Raw genomic sequence first — 18,049 nt, 5'->3', positions numbered from 1 at the left:
AGATGAGGCAACAAGAAGGTAATGGTTGGGTATGCAGTTGGCTTCGGATGAAGCAGATATTGAGATCGCAATTCCTACCTACAGACTTCGAACTGATTTTATACATGAGGTATCAGCATTGCTCAGAATGAACAAGATCTGTAAGTGAGTACACGGAAGAGTTTAGTCGGTTGAGTGCTAGAAATAATCTTAATGAATCTGCCAATCAATTGGTAGCCTGTTATATTGGCAGTCTAAAGGATAACATCCAAGATAAATTAGAGTTGAATTCGGTTTGCTCACTTTCTTAGGCTATAAACTTCACATTAAATGTTGAAATGCATAAGAATTGCCAATTTAAGACCTCTTACAGTCGACGTCATTGGCATGAACCAATTTCGGCATCTAACAAGAGCAATTCACATGCTGTGAAAGTCGCTCATATTGCAAATTCCTCTAACCAAGCTGTGCAGCCGATATCTTCAGCTAACATCAATATGGATAGCAAATCTCAACTGAAACCTAAGGCAGCTGCTAAGGAAAATCCATATGCCAAGCCATCTACATTCAAATGCTTTCGTTGTTTCCAAACCGATCACAAGTCTAATGAATGTCCACAAAGGCAGCAGGTACACATTTTGGAAGCTGAAGAAGAAAATGATCCCATCAACATGGAATTGGAAGGAGACGGAGAAATAGAAGAACTTCACGGTGACGAGTGACGAGGGAGAACTACTAGTATGTGTTATGAAAAAATTGCTGCTAGCTCCTCGACAAAGCATCAATTCACAAAGAAATGCTGTATTCAGAAAAAGATGCACCATTAACGGAAAGTTTTGTGACCTTTTAATGGATAGTGGGTGCACTAAGAACATCATTTCTAGATTAGTCGTTCAAAACCTTCAACTCAAAACTACCAAAAACCCATATCGATATAGAATCAGCTGGGTGAAAAAAAGTATGAAAATCTTGGTTACAGAAATGTGTCGAGTAACATTTTCCATAGGGAAACAATACATTTGCGACGTGTTGTGCGACGTCTTAGATATGGATGTTTGTTGCCTCATATTGGGTTAGACCATAGCAATTCTATGTTGGAGCTAATATGATGGTAGAGCAAATGTATATTCCTTTGAATGGAAGGGTATGCGTTTAAGACTGCTACCGAGCTCAAATGATCATAAATTACAGATTTCTGGGCAGACTAATACAGCGGCAATGCATATAATCTTGGGACCTACACTACTTCACTGCTGGAAGAAATCAATTCCTATGTTTTCTTTGCTTTTAATTGAATTGAATACTCATTGTAGTCAAAATCAAGTTAGCATTGAGATAGGTAGACTCTTAGACCTATTTAAAGACCTTGGTCCCACAGAACTTCCTCCTCTACGAGGTATACATCACCACATCGCCTTATTCTAGGTGCAACCATTTCTAATCTACATCACTATAGATTGAGTCCAAAAGAGCAGGATATCTTATAGACAATAATTGATGATCTCTTAGACAAAATGCTCATTCAAACAAGCATGAGTCCATGTGCAGTTCTTGCATTACTTGTTTCAAAAAAAGATAGCAAGTGTCGCATGTGCATAGATAGTGGAGCCATTAACAAAATTACCATTAAATACAGTTTCGGGTACCACGAATTGATGTGATTGACCAGCTTACAAGTTCTTCTATCTTTTCCAAATTAGATCTCCGTAGTGGGTATAATCAGATTACACTTTGCCTTGGGATGAATGAAAGACTACTTTTAAAATGCCACAAGGATTGTATGAGTGGAAAGTGATGCTGTTTGGATTATGTAACGGACCCTCTACCTTCATGAGGATGATGAATGAGGTATTAAAATCTTTTTTGGGTAAATTTTATATTGTCTACATCGATAATATATTGGTTTATAGCAGTAATTTGGAACAACATATCAAACATTTTGAGGCTCTCTTTGAAGTATTACAACATCACAAATTATTTATTAATCTTCCCAAATGTGAATTTGTTGCACCCAAAGTCCATTTCCATGGCTTCATAATTTCCTAGGAGGGTGTCCACATGGATCCACATAAGGTGGCTGCAATGAAAGATTGGCCAGTTCCCCGTCCTTTTTTTTTTATATTTGGAGCTGTCATGGTTGGCAAACTTCTTTTGCAAATTTATTAAAGGCTTCAGTATTATTATGGCTCCAATAAGTGAATGCCTCCAATCCAAGGTATTTTTCAATGGGGGATTGAGCAACAACAGAGCTTTGAAGCAATCACAAAGGCACTAAGTTCAACTCCAGTATTGGCACTTCCTAGCTTTGATAAGTTGTTCACAGTTGATGTTGATGCTTCATCTATTGGCATAGGTGCACTACTTTCTTAGAAAGGCAAACCCATTGTTTTTTTTTCAGTGAAAAGCTATGTCCAGCAAGACAAATGGATGACTTATGAGCAAGAACTTTATGCAATGACTTGTGCACTTTAACAATGAGAGTACTATCTATTACATCAAGACTTCATCCTTTACAGTGATAATAAAGCTATACAATACATAAGCAACCAAAAGAATGTTAACAAAATGCATGCTAGTTAGATAAATTTCTCCAAAAATTTTCATTTGATCTCAAGCACAACTTTGGATCACAAAACCGCGTGGCCGATGTGCTCAGCAAGAAAGCTGCTCTTTTCACACAGTTACAAACAGAAATTACAGGTTTGGAGTTTCTTAAAGAGTTGTATATCATTGATCTTGACTTTGGTGAGATTTGGAAATAATGCCTGAATGTTGAAACTATTAACGAGTACTCTATACGTCATGGCTTCTTGTTCCGACACAATTTAGGCAAAATTTTAGGAAGAAGCACGATTCGTGGCGTTATTAGGGGAAGAAGCGTAATTCGGAATAAATTTTAAAAGAAGCAATTACGCTATAAAGTACGGCGTATTGTAGAATGCGCTGAAATTAAACGCGTATACAAAGAATGCGCTGATCTGTATAGCGCATTTATGCAATGCGCTGAACATTTAAGCGCATTCTTAAGAATGCGCTTAAATGTTCAGCGCATTCTTAAGACCTGAACTATTCCAGCTGTCGAATATTATCTGCTTTGGCGTTATCCCCGACCAGATCCGAAAAATGCGGTCAATTTGCGTTGCATGGGTGGCATTCAGTGCAGCTGGATGGTGATAATGATAAGGCTTTAATGATATGGCGTTTGGAGTTGAGCGATGGGAGTAATGTTTTTTTTTTGGGAATGAGAGTTATGTAGAATGCCTATAAAAACGGAGCTGTGGTGAAGAGGGAATGTGCATCTTTTCTCAGCGCTCTGCTCGCACTTCCTTAGCTTCAGAGAGAAAGGTAATTACAGTTTTCCTTAGTTTTTTTATTTTTCTTGAATATATTTTTATTTTAGTTTTTAAAACATTTATTTGTGATCTCCCAAAAAGTGAAATGTATGATTAATTTTTCTTGATGTATTTGCAACGAAGAACTCCTGTTTGCTAATTTTTGTAATTTGTTTGTTATTTATTTCTTAGGATGTTTAGTCTTTTTAGTAGTTGGTGTATATATTGGAAACAGTTTTTTTTTTTCATCATCAAGCGCGTATGCGCATAGTTCTCAGCCAAATGTAATAATAATTTGTTTACTTTTCTTCAATCCTTATCAGATGTCAACCTTTCTATTACTAAACAAATCCTGTATTTTCATGAATCTGTGTTAATGATTTTTCGCACTTTTCCAATTGCAATATCTCTAAAAAATTTAACTAGTTCTACTTTAGATTTAAATTAAAATAACTTATGATATTATATATTACATTTATTTCTTATTTAAATTCATTCTCATTATTTATAATTATATTTCAATCTTCATCTATACACGTAATTATTATTGAAAAATAAAATATAACAAAAATTTATCTTATATACCAATAATTTTCTATAAATGAATAGCGTAAAAATTAACGTGTAAATTTTTGAGACTATAGAATAATTTCAAAAATTTGGTTTTCTTAAAACAATCCTATTACTTCTCATTTTTCAAATAAAAAAAATTAATTACTTTATATTATATTTTTCGAAAATATTAATATAGTTAAATTTATCAATTTTAAGTTAAAAAATATATATAATACATATAACTTAAAAGACACATATTTAACTATTAAACTTATCAGCAAAATAATTAAGATTCTATATTCATGCACTGAAATTGAGGCACCATATTTGTTTTTTTTTTATAGTTAATAATATGAGGCAAAATAGGAATGATTGAACTTAGTATCAAACAACGTTTTCAAGCACAGAAATTGCATCAAAATGTCGTCTACTCTGAATACGCTTAATGTTTTGGCGCAAACCGTGGATCATCTGAAATGCGCTAATCCAATTGGCGCATTACAGTAATGCGCCAATGCATTTGGCGCATTCTTCAATGCGCCAAATGGTCCAGCGTATCCGCTGCTTCTGAAATAATTTTCTAATTGCGCTTGTTCTCCTAAAAGATGCTACAGACCTGCTCGTTTCAAAAATTTGGCCCACAATTTATTATGCATTCTAATGTCATCCTGGCGGCAATACTTGATCCGTGAAGCCCATTGCAGAGGCCTGGCAGCATACGCAGGACGTGACAAGATGCTGCAATAATTACATTCCTGTTTTTTTTTGCCCCGTCTTTGCCGCGATGTCTTCAGGCTTGTAAATGGTTGTTCCATATGTCAAGTCTACAAGGTCGGAGTTCTAAATTTTGGTCTTTACATGCCCCTATTGACACCATATTCTATTTAGGAGGATCTCAGTTTAGATTTTGTCTTGGGCTTGTCCAGAACCAAGTGCGACAATGACTTGATTATGTTGGTCGTCTACAGGTTTGCCAAGATGGCGCATTTTATTTCTTGTAAGAAAACATCTAATGCCCTTCACATTGCACATCTTTTCTTCCAAGAAATTGTTCGTTTACATGGGTTACCTTGAAGTCTAATGTCTGATCGAGAAGTTAAGTTCCTCAGTCACTTCTGGTGAGAGCTATGGAAACGATAGTGCACCGACTTACGTTTGAGTTCAGCCTATCACCCTCAAACGGATGGTCAAACTGAAGTTGTCAATCACATTTAGGTAATATGATTCGTTGTTTGATGCAAGAAAACCCAAAGCAATGAGAATACATGCTGAGCAAAGCTGAATTTGCTTACAACGCCATGAAAATCTTTCCACCGGTAAGTCTCCTTTCAGGATTGTATATACTAAATTACCTAATCTAGCATGTGACATTGTTGTTTTACCTAAGTGCAAGTCAACAACTGCTACAACCTTCACTAATCAGTATATCAAAATGCTTATGGATGTGCGTGAGCAGCTCACCAAGTCCAACCATTGCTACAAAACTGCAGCTGATGCTCATCGCAGACCGCAGATTTTTCACGTTGGTGATCTTGTCATGGTCAGATTGCGTCGAGAATGCTTCCCATCAGGAACCTTCTCCAAATTGATACACCATAAAATCGATCATATACCTATCATAGCAAAGACCAACGACAACGCTTATATTATGGTTACCGCCAGATAGGCACATTTCCCCAACCTTCAATGTAACTGATATTTGGGCCTTTTACCCTTTAAATGACTCACCTATTGCAATCAGCTAATCGGCGTCAAACTCTTCAGATGCTGGGGAGGATTGATGCTGAGTTAAGAGGAAGGACTAATTAAGTAGCAGGGCATTTACCACTACTTCACATTCCACTACATTAGTACCATTTCTATTATTACCATGCTAGCATTACTTTTTGCTTGTTATGTCAGTAATAGCAATATTAAAAATATTATAGACAAAATATATATATACTAGTAGACGAGGGAGAGAGGGGAGCTTCTTTACAGTAATCAATATTAGAACACTATTCCATCGAGAAATCTTTGTTTTTCTTTGCTTGCGTATTGTTTCTCTTCCAGGATTGCATTACTAGTATGCATACATACACTTATACATGCATAAATTCATGTGTAAATGCATAGACGCATATACTTAAATACAAATCTAAATACATTTATGCAAATATGCTGTTGCTGCTTACAATTTTGAAGTGAAACTCTAAATTATATTTCTTATTATTCCAATGGTTTATATTTGTGATCAGTTAGAAGGGAATTTATGACCAAATTTCAGCATTGTTTTATAGTATTTATGAAGTAATTGCAAATTCAGGTCCAGATTTGTCGATGTTGGATGGATATGGGAAAGCCCTGTTTCTGATTCTCGATATCTATCTGATGTGAATGTTAACTGGACGCAAATTTCAAAAGCTGTTACGAAACTGAACGGTAGGAAAAGAAAATTGGAAGTTGGCCTTCTAAATTTCAACATCACTGAGATCAACTCCTGGCAGCAACTGCTACCACGTGCAGAACTACTTGCTCTGCAACTTGATAGTGCAAAGACCAACCTAACCTGGGAGAATCTATATCCTGAGTGGATCGATGAGGAAGAGGAAAACGAAGTGCCTACTTGCGCAGATCTTCCTGATCCTAGAGTAACAAGAAGTGCTTCATTTGACCTTATTGCTGCCAAGCTTCCTTGTAATAAAACATCTAAGAATTGGTCAAGAGATGTTGCGCGATTTCACTTGCAGCTTGCTGCTGCTAAACTGGCTTCTCAATCTAGCGTTGGTCAGCTCCAGACACATGTAATCCTTCTTACTGATTGCTTTCCCATTCCAAATCTTTTCTCTTGCAAGAATCTGGTTATTCGTGAAGGAAATGCTTGGCTTTATAGGCCAGATCCAAGAAATCTCGGAGAAAAGCTCCAGCTTCCTGTTGGTTCCTGCAAACTAGCAGTTCCACTGATAACAGATGGTTAGTTTTCCTGTAACACTTCTTTCAGTACTCGTGAATCTATTTTGAACCTTCTGAAATTACCATTAACTTCATTTTTTTGGTACAGTGAGGCCCCATTCTGAATCAGGACGCCAACGCGAAGCATATGCTACAATACTTCACTCGGCGCATATTTACGTCTGTGGCGCAATTGTTGCAGCTCAAAGTATTCGTTTATCTGGCTCTACAAGAGACCTCGTCATACTCGTTGATGAAACAATCAGCAGCCATCACCGTGATGGCCTTGCAGATGCTGGGTGGAAGGTGAGAACAATCCAAAGGATCCGAAATCCCAAGGCCGAACGCGATGCATATAACGAATGGAATTACAGCAAATTCAGGCTTTGGCAACTAACAGAGTATGACAAGATCATCTTCATTGATGCTGACCTTCTGATCCTGCGCAACATCGATTTCCTCTTCGCGATGCCGGAAGTAACCGCCATAGGCAACAACGCAACTCTCTTCAATTCAGGTGTAATGGTTATAGAGCCATCCAATTGCACATTCCACATGCTCATGGATCACATCAATGAGATCGAATCTTACAATGGAGGAGACCAAGGCTACTTGAATGAAATCTTTACATGGTGGCACCGAATCCCGAAGCACATGAACTTCTTGAAGCATTTCTGGATTGGCGACGAGGAGGAGATAAAAGAGAAGAAGATAAGATTGTTTGGTGCAGAGCCCCCAGTTCTTTATGTTCTGCACTACCTTGGTCTGAAGCCATGGCTATGCTTTAGGGACTATGACTGCAACTGGAATGTGGACATATTGCAGGAATTTGCGAGCGATGTAGCGCATGCGAGATGGTGGCGAGTGCACGATACAATGGCAGAGAACCTGCAGAGCTTTTGCCTTTTGAGATCGAAGCAGAAGGCGGCGTTGGAATGGGATCGAAGGCAGGCCGAGAAGGCGAAGTATGTGGATGGCCATTGGAAGAGGAACATAACTGATCCAAGGCTCCATATCTGCTTTGAGGAGTTCTGCTTCTGGGAGAGTATGTTGTGGCATTGGGGAGAGACAAACGGGACAGAAAATAGCTCCTCGGTTGCAAATGGTAAGCCTATTGCTGCTCTTCCCAGTTTGTAGGCTCCAGGCTTTCTCAAATTTTTCATAGGTATATTAAACCTTAAGTGATTTTTTTTTTTTTTTGGCATTGGGAGTTCATGCCATACACAACATACAGTTCATGTAATATTTTTGTTTATTTAGGCATCATTTGGGATGGCTTTTATTGTTTTATAAAGTGATTTTTTAGTATAAAAGTTTTTTAAACTAAAAAATTTTATATTAAAAAATTGCTTTTGAAAGCATTAAGAAAGCTGTCACAACAACACAACAACAACATCAAGCCTTTGTCCCACTACATAGGGTTGGCTACATGAATCTTTTTTTGCCATCGTGTCAGGTTAAAAGTCAAATTCTCATTTTATTCTAATAAAGAAAGATCGTTTTTTATATTTTCAAACCAACTCTTTTTAGGTTTACCTCTACCTTTTTTAAGCTTTTGTTTGGAGGTGATATAGGTAGTTCTGAACTCTTTAAAATTAGGCCAAAATTCATATTTTTATAGGATAAAAGTTATTTGGGATAAATCTTAAACTTTTTAAATTTATTTTGAGATGTGCATTATATAAATTTTGATTGATTATTTATATATTGCACTCATCAAAATTATCAAATGCAATGATTTTAAGACTCATTTTGATTATTTTTTTCTTTTCTAATAAATTTCGTTCTCCGGAAGAGGATGATTAGGTGGATGAGTGGCTTTACACTTTGAGACAATGTAGAATGAGTAAATGTATAAAGGTTGGAGTAGCTCTAGCATATAAGAATTGGTCACAAAGTGTCGGCCTTTTGATGACCCAGTTAAGAGAATAGATATATTGGATGTGGCCTATGTTAAGAAATATATAGATTTAAAAAGATTTTGTTAGAAAGTATTAGAAATGACATTTTTTTTTATTTGAATTAAATGAGAATTTGACTTCTAATAGGATAGAAATAATTCATGTAGTGGATTACACATAATGGGATTAAGGCTTGAGGTTGTTGTTGTTGGAATAATTTTTTTTAATGTAGATGAACTAAACTATGGATAAATTATTGTTTTATATTTGTGCTTGCGCTAAACTTGTAAAGTTAGCATTTTGTTTGATTGAGATAGTAAAATTCAATGAAATATTATCATGATATACCTAATGATACATAGAATTTAATAATTAGCATGTAAATGATAGTAGTTTTGCTAATAAAATTCATGCTAATTGTTGTTATTTTGAAACCTATTGTATATTTATTATAAAACTAATATTCATAAAAAGTATTTAGGATTTCATTGTAGCTTTCTTAACTCATCTAAAAAGATTTGAATTGTCATTGTATTCTATCATTCATAATGTCCAACTCTCATAACAATTCTATCATTGAAATGGGCGTTAAGTGGCCTAAAATTTTGTGTTGGATGTATTGACTTATCAAATTAAATAAGTTGTGCATTAATATAAAGTCATGTTTTTAATCATCTTTAAAATATTTAATAGACATCATGTCGCTCATGATTTCTTACTTCATGCGCGTCAATGCTCTAGGGGTGTCAAAATGAGTTTTTAGGTCTAACTCAAAACTGATTGGCCTTCGACTGTTCTAACCCAACCTGACTCAATTACACAAATATGTATGAAATCTAAACGATGACATAATTGCCACAAACCTAAGTCAACCCGACCTGATACGCTAGCCTGGGCAAGCACAGTGTAGTCAAGTGTCCGTCAAGAGTGGGTGCAAGCCCAAAGCGAGCGCAGCTATCTTGGTGAGGGCGGGACAGCGGAACAAGGTGTGGAAGGGACGCACTGGTCTATCAAGGCAAACACGATGCACGGGTTGGACGTGCGGGCGGGATGTCGGTGGTGGTGGGTCATTTAGGTTCATGTCATAAGTTGACACTGATTGCTCTATCTGACAGTGGGCCCCACACTCTGCATATTAAGGGAGAAAAAATATCTAATCCATAGAAGTTTGGATTAGCCCCCAATACCAAGTCAAAAGCCCATGCTTCGTTTGAAACAGGCTGTATGAAGTGACGTTTTGAAATACCAGCCCAATGGCCCAGATCAAGACGGCAATTAGTAAGGGAAACGCGGTAGCGTTTGCCATTGCTTGTAAATTAACGAATTTTCAATGATATATACGTGTTGACTTATTTGCATTTTGTATGATTGCACTGTTTTTGGATTTAAATTTATCTATTATTATCTTCATGTGTTGAGTATATATAGTCTTTTTAGTGCTTCCTTCAAACATATTGGGCCTATTGATTTCCTTTACCTTACAATTTTGATGAACTTATATGTTGAGTATACATAGTCTTTAGTGTATTTTTGGGATGGCTATAATTTCTTTATAAAGATGATTGTAAAATTATTATCAGAAAAGAAATTAAAAAAATAATTGAATATAAATATATATATTTTTAAAAAAATAAACAAAAAATTATTTATAGCTCCCACACAATAATGAATATGATTATAAAAAAATAAATTTCCAATACAAAAATGAATAAAAAAAAGTAATAACTAAATAAAAATATACTCTTAATCTGAAAAACAAAGCACTAAAAAAAATTGACTGTTTTGCCATTTGGCTTACCATTCTGAATAAGCCTTTCAATTTCTCTTTTATGATTGTCCTTATTCTTCTCAATAGAAACAATAATTCTAATATTTTATAAATCATAAAACAAACATTAATTTACTAATATATCATATTAATCTTCCAAATGGATTACCGAGACGACGCCGTCGGAATCCACTGATCCCCCTGAATAAAATTCTCCACTGAATAAACCCCGACATGCTCCGCCGGAATCTGGCTACTCCACGGCACCCTCGCCGCCGCATTGGCTCCAGGTCCCCTGCTCTCGAACTCCCCATAGTACAACGTTTCAAGCGCAAAATCCCCCGACCATGGCAACCACCCCTCCGGCTTCAAGAACTCTTCCAGATAACAGCTGATAAAAACGGTCCTCGAATACTCCTTCCATGGCCTCCCAAGGTACACGCGGTGGAGCGAAGGATTCTTCTTGTAGAGACTCCAGTATTCTTCGGAGGCGTTCAGCTGACAATTGTGGAAGACGAAGCCGGTGGGTTGGGCCGGGTCGGTCCGGCCGTGGGCGGTGACGGTGTCGGACTCGCCTTTGGTGGGACTGAATTGGCGGGTGACGATGATGATGAGGCAGTCGTCGAATACGGCGGCGGAGTTGCCGAAGATGAAGTCGACGGTGCCGGAGATTATGCAGGATTTGTAGTACTGGCGGAGGGAATGGGCGTAGAGTGTGTCTTGATGGCCGGAGAGCTCCACTGTGTCGAGGACGGTGAAGTCGCCATCGGCTCGAAAGGCGACGGCTTGATGGGCGTCGGGCCCCGCCGTGTTCTGGAATGTTAGGTCCCGGGCCATGAACCCGTCGCCGGCCACAGCTGTAAGCAACAACAGAACAGAATTCGTTATACCAGTGGGCGGTAGTGCAGACCACGCCGGCCTGCTAAGAAAAAAACTATATATTTTACATATAATTACACTTTCTTTCAGCCCTTCTTAAAGACTTTGACTTTTCAGTTAAATTTGCACAAAATTTTTTTTAAAAAAAGTTTAACGATAATGGCAATTACTGTGCATGATGACTGTTTTCTGCAAATTAATAGAAAGTTAATTTACTGAACTGAATCCAGATGACTTTAATTCAACTTTTTAATAAATAGAGCAGCTTAAACCAAGCCCACTATCAACCCTAATGACAAGATCCAGGCCAAATAACTTATTTTGATTAAAAAAAACTTAATTTATCAACTATTAAGTTTAGATTTATTAATCAAAAATAAAAACAACATTCCAACAAACAAAAGGAATTTTATGAAAAAGAATAAACACGCCACTCTCAAATTAAAATTGAGTTTTCATGTAAACCCGAATCCGACCCAACAATTAAATATGTCGAAATTTCGAACTAACTTATTAAATGAGTCAACCATATATGTGCCGAGTTGTCGTACAAGATCATTTAACACAACTCATCTTAGGCTTTGTTTGGTCAATTTTTTTATTGATTTCTAAAGCAGTTTTCAGCTTTTTAGTATAAAATTTTTGTGTGCAAGAAAACTGCTTTTGAAAACAGTATGAAAAGACATCTTAAATGAAGTCTTAGGCTTCTAGACAACTTTTTCATTGCTTTCTAAAACATCTTTTTAGTTAAAAAAAATTCTAATTCAATAAATTTTTTTAACTAAAACACCATTTTAAAAAGTATTAAGAAAACTGTCCCAAACAAACCCCTTAGTCTATTTAGGGCTGCAAGCGAACCAAACGTTCGACGAGCTACTCATTGTTCGGTTCGATTAAAGCTCGTTTGTGATCGTTTAATTAACTAAACAAACAAACTTGAACAATATTTTAAATACTAGATTCTTAAATAAACAAACTTGAACACTAATGTGTTCGGCTCATTTATGTTCGCGAATAGCATCATTTGAAGTTCGCGAACAAGCTCGACATTAAGCTCGATAATAGCACGATTCGTGTTTGATTTTGAACTCCTATATCCCATCTTCTCCTCATCTACCTGCTTCATTCTCCATTTTTCCTTTCTCTATTAAATTTATAATATTTATATTCATTCAGAAGTTTTGTTTCAAGCTAGGAATGTCTTAATGATAATTTATTCATTGAAAAATAAATAAGTATTTATATATTTTATTTTAGATAACTTAATATAAATTATATATTTTATCAAATTTAGATATTAAGATGTTATATATGTAAAGATAAAGATTTAGACATAAAATATATAACGATATGCAAATCCTTAATATTTGTTAGAAGAAATTTATAATTTTTATTATTATGGAATTTGTTTATTTATATATAAAAATACAAATACATCCCATATATAAATGATTGCAAATCTAGCTTTCTAAAGCTGCCCATGATTATTGCCGTTAATTACGAGTAGAACAATGGGAGAATTCATAGTTATTAAAAAACTAAACGAAAATTAGTGCATCTAATTGACCAAAAGAATTTGAATAATTAAGAGAAATTTGAATAAGCAAATTTATACTTTTAGAAACAATATAAATAGAATCATAATTTATTGTATTTTTTAAACAAAAAAATCGAAATCAAGGTTTTAATAAAAAATTTATTTAAAATATTTATGGCGTATTGATTGGAAAAAATATTATTATTTTAAAATCATAAATTTAAATCACATATTTTATAATATTACGTTAAATTTAAAAAAATCATAAGAAAAATAAGATGTAATTAAGTCAAAATTAAAAAAATTATAAGAAAAATGAAGAAAATAAAAAAAAGTCTACTTACCGACGGTGGCGGTGCTATAGGTTGTGACGCCGACCTGGTCGGCATTAAGGTCACCCGTAATGACAGTTTTGCTCATGCCGTCCCCGACAAATACCAAATTGGTCTTCTCGATCGGCACCCGCACGATCTCGTCGTAGACGCCCGCCTTGATCCAGATCACGAATCGCCCGCCGGAGACGTACGCCGGCGCCGCATCCACCGCCGCCTGGACCGTCTTATAATCGCACCCTTCGTCCTTACATACAGTGAAATTCGCCGGCAGGTCCACCGGAACCCCGCGGTAGCCGTCGATCGCCGGGATCTCCGACGGCGAGTCCCAGTACCCATCGCGCTCGGTCTGTGGCGGGCCCCAGAGAGAGGTATTGGCGCCGTAGCGGTGGAGCGCGGCCAGCATCGAGAGGCCGTCGCTGGTGCGATTACTGAGGTCGGTGAGGAAGGTCATTGCGGCGGCAACCTGGGAGGTTCCGTTGACGTATTTGAGAGCGGACCAGCAGTCGTATTGGTAGAGGAGGGAGGCGCCGGCCCAGGTGCGTGAATCGGGGGAAAGGAGGTCGGAAGAGGCGGCGGCGGAGAGGCGATGAGTAGAATAGGAAAGGACCTCGAGACAGATACGCGCGGCGTTGGTGCGATTGAGGTTTGAGGCGGATGAATCGAGGATGGATTGAACGGTGGAGCTAGCGGTGAAGAGATCGGAGAGGGAGGTATTGAAGATGGTGAGAATAATGTAGGAGGCGGAGGCATTGGGGGGAATGGGAGGGGTTGAATTGCAGAGGCGGTCGGCACAGGAGTCGGGGAAGCGGCTGGCCTTGCAGGCGTTGAGGATAACCGGCAATAGAGAGGAGTCGGCGGCGGCGGAGGAGGAAACGGCGGCGAGGAGGAGGAAGAGGGAGAGAAGTGTAGTGGCCATAGAGGAGAAGTGTTTGAGGGATTGCCTCTTCGCCTCCTTTGCCTTGTTTTATTGAGGAAGAAAAGAAAGGGGCGAAAAGCGTGAGGGTTTTTCAACCCTCGCAGTCCAAATGGAGTATACGAAAGGGCGTGGTGCCCTTTCCACCACCGTCTGTTGGGGTAATGTGTTAGTGGGGTGGGTACTTAGCAGGCTTTTTTTTTCTTAACGTGTTAAAAATTTATTGACACGATTACAACTTGATATATCATCAAAAAATATATGTTGATCGGGCACGAATCTCGAAGCAAAATCAATATTATAAACTTTAAAAATTAAACCGAAGACCATCTGAACTCCAAAGCAAACTTATAGTCGAAGTGATTGTCTCGAAAATATGAACCCAAAGACATTAAATTCCATTCAATCCGAGCCAAATGAGACCAAATTAAAGACGTGAAGCGCCTTTGGAGGGTTCAAACTATAATTTGGATTACCAAATGGTTTCTAACATGAAATTCTTTTAGTCCAAACGAGCGGCTCAACGAGATGAATCCAACGAGCCCAAGATTGTCAAATTTTGATATCATTAGGGTCTTCAAATACCTAATAAACGGTCCACGACCAAGGGATTTAACATCGATCGTCCATTAAAATCACTCACAATTTATCCTTGATCTTCCTCATATTTACTAGTTATGTCACTCTCATAAAACTATAAATAAACCCCTCATTTCTCATAGAAGGAGACCCCCATGAGGGGGAAGGAGAGAGAGAGAGAGAGAGAGAGAGAGAGAGAGAGAGAGAAGGAAGCCCAAACAAAAAGAAAAGGAAAAAAGTAAGAGAGCTCTCTTACCACCAGACTTATCCTCAACCACCGTCGGATTTCCACCCGGCAGCCTACCGATCTTTTTGGCCACTGTCGTTCGATGACTACGACCCTTCCGACCTCCATAGCTAGATTGATGTCCTTCATTGCCATACAATGGTCTTTTCTAACTACTATCACTCGCCGGCTATGATCCCTTTGACCACCGTCATCATACTACAATCTTTTCTGAGCTCCATTGCCCGTTGACTATGATTTTACCAACCAAACAGATGTATCAATAGTCATTTTTTCAAGTCTCATCATGTTACACACTCTATATGATGTAAATTTGTTATATCAAGCTAAGGCATTGCCTTAAAGAAGGGCATCATTTGTACTCAACTGCAAATAATAGAAGATTCATTCAAAATGATCTAATAAGCCATGTGGTTTTTCTCCTTTTTAGAATTTTTTCACGTAAAAATTTTGGTGTCTCTTATATATGCTACTGCCCCCTCTCTCTCTTTATCTGTATACGTGTTGGACTTTGTACAAAGTTTAGATATTAAAATTTATACTTATCTACTGTTGTGAACTCCAGGACGCAACACAACTCAATGTGTGATCGGACATGTTATATATACATAAATTCATTACAATTAAAAAAAACAATAATTCCTCCTAACAATTTCACAAATTTTTTTATAAAATATTGTAATTGTCCTGAATAGATGCTTAATAATTAGCTTGATATAAACTAATTATTATAAGCGCTTTTATTTACTAAGCTAAACATGAAAATTAATGATTTTATTCAAAGATTAAGCTGTTCGGATTATGATTAGTGATGCGATATGTTCTAAACTAATTATTGCATTAATCAATATCGTAACAAAATGAACCAAAATATATAAAATTAACACGTGTTTAAAATTTGATCCTACCGTTTAAAAAAGGACTACGCGGTCCATTTTGAATTGGATGGAGAATGAATAATTTATGACTTATGAGTTGACCACAAAATTGTTGACCAAAAAGGGTTGACCTTAACAATAATTTATCACTTTTGGTCAACGCAGAGGCATGCTCTTTTGACTATTATGGTGTGAAAAAAAAGGGGAATGGTTCAATGGCCTAATAGCTAAAGAAAGGGATTTTCTTTAAATGTAATCTAAACAAAAATTTTGTTCATTAAGGCTTCACGTGGGACAGCTTTTTTACTGTTTCTTAAAACAGATTGTTAGTATAAAAATTTTAATTTTTAAACTAAAATGTTGTTTTAAGAAACAATAAAAATGTTATTCCAAATGAAGCCAAAGTTATATAGATATATAAAAAAAATTGACTAGGGGGCACGAATTTCAAAGTAATATATGAAATATAAACATATGAAATTAGAATCACCCGACCTCCAATTTTAGCAAATTTATAATTAAAATGAATGTCTTAACAAGAATAACTCATAAGCATTGTAATTGATCCGACTGATCATTCTTTGAACGAGTTCAAAACAAATATTTCAAGCATATTTAGAAATTTCAAGTTTTATCAACAAAATATTGTGTGCTTATACTTAAATTTAGCGACTTGATGAGTTGAATTCAACGAGCTCAAGATCATTAGATTCTAACATTATTAAACTACTCAAATACTAGATAAATAATATATGATCAAAGCGGTTGAATTATGACCCTCTAAAAAATTATGAATATGGCCTCATTTTTCTACATGAATGGGCTTCGAGAGTTGAGAGGACTAAAAACTTTTTTATATTTACTAGCAGATCATCGCTGATGACCACCATCAATAATTATTGTCACCATCACTTGACTTCCATCAATAGACTATTTTTACTTAATTGTTAATAACCAATCTCGTTACTGAGTTTCAATTCTGTTCATGAAAATCTGACTTCTATGATCCTTACAAGAGAACTAAATTATATTAAATGGTATAATTTCATATTTCTCTATTATAGATAGGAGTATATTCTTGCACCTACAAATATAAATTGGCTTATTGCAGGTAGATCAGGTCTCGTAATTTTCTCTTATAAAATTTTTTTTGAACTCTTACAACTTTTATTTATTTGTGATGAAACTTTATAAAAACTAAGATATTTTCCAAATGTTTTGTTATCATAAATTTTCTAGCAAATAATATAACTGAAAAATTCATTCTCATAAAATCAAAATGGCAATGTAATGAAGAAAATATACCATTGGTGGTTTGTTCTCTTTTGGAATGCTCCTAGCTTCCATGTTCTAGAATAGAAAGATGGCTTGAATCTGTCAACATTAATAATCAAAGAATAATCAGGCGTTGACCTTTTTTTTTCCTTTTTTCAATTTCATTATTTTCAGCTTGCCGAGAATAACACAAGTTGTCATTTCGGTTTTGTTAGGTTATTTTTGTCCTGTAATTTGTTTTTAATTTAAATAATATAATATTTATATGTGTAAAAGAGTTAGGATTCGTTTGGGACGGCTTTCTTTTCACTTCTTGAAACAGTTTTTTAGTACAAAAATAAAAAACTTTGTACTAGAAAGCTGCTTCAAGAAGCAGAAAGAAAACCGTCCCAAACGAAAGCCTTAGACTTCGTTTGAAATAACTTTCTTACTGTTTCTTAAAATAGTTTTTTTATAATAAATTTAATTTTTTACTACAAATCACTTTTAAGAAGCATTAAGAAAGCCATCCCAAATGAAATCTTAATGGTGGAAAGGTTTTTTTGACATTTAGGCCGATTAAGACAAATTCACACACATGCCTCATAAGCAAAACTCAAACCCAAAACCTTTTGATTTGTAAAGAAAACTTCCAATCAAGATAAGATGCATTGTGGAAAGTTTTACATAAAAATTTTTAAATAAGACTCATTTTTTTATTCTAAGGGGCTGTTTGGCAACAAGTGGGATTTAACTTTAGTGGGATTTAATAAATCCTGTAAATCCGGATTTAGTAAATCCGAAATGTGCTAAATCCTAAAAACTGTTTGGTATGTTAAATGTTAAATTTTGTTAAATCCTGAGAAACTGTTTGGTAACATATATCAGGATTTATGGCGGTTTGAGATTTAAGTTTAAAGGAGATATTTATGAAATTAAGATCATTGCATAAAACATAATA

The 18,049-nt window shown here is 36.0% G+C and overlaps 2 protein-coding genes across 3 annotated transcripts in view; one reads left to right on the top strand and one right to left on the bottom strand.

The window, feature by feature from the left end:
* Positions 1-7,995, top strand: part of LOC110113207 (putative UDP-glucuronate:xylan alpha-glucuronosyltransferase 3) — a 36,341-nt gene extending 28,346 nt beyond the window's left edge. For both annotated transcript variants that reach the window (XM_020845677.2, XM_028692223.1), the window contains exons 4-5: positions 6,172-6,818; positions 6,907-7,995. In XM_020845677.2, the coding sequence (XP_020701336.1) occupies positions 6,172-6,818; positions 6,907-7,934 (1,675 nt within the window). In that variant the 3' untranslated portion in view covers positions 7,935-7,995. The remainder of the gene's footprint in view (positions 1-6,171; positions 6,819-6,906) is intronic.
* Positions 7,996-10,575: 2,580 nt separating this feature from the next.
* Positions 10,576-14,299, bottom strand: LOC110113249 (probable pectinesterase/pectinesterase inhibitor 51). The gene is made up of 2 exons (XM_020845739.2): positions 13,227-14,299; positions 10,576-11,323 (listed from the first exon to the last, which is right to left on the bottom strand). The coding sequence occupies exons 1-2, from the start codon at positions 14,131-14,133 to the stop codon at positions 10,632-10,634; spliced, it is 1,599 nt and encodes a 532-aa protein (XP_020701398.1). The 5' UTR covers positions 14,134-14,299; the 3' UTR covers positions 10,576-10,631.
* Positions 14,300-18,049: the final 3,750 nt, after the last annotated feature.

The sequence above is a fragment of the Dendrobium catenatum genome, unplaced genomic scaffold (genome assembly GCF_001605985.2).
Source record: "Dendrobium catenatum unplaced genomic scaffold, ASM160598v2 original_scaffold_144855, whole genome shotgun sequence".
Lineage (NCBI taxonomy): Eukaryota > Viridiplantae > Streptophyta > Magnoliopsida > Asparagales > Orchidaceae > Dendrobium > Dendrobium catenatum.
The sequence above is the reverse complement of the archived record's forward strand: the minus strand, read 5'-3'. Positions and strand labels throughout refer to the sequence as shown.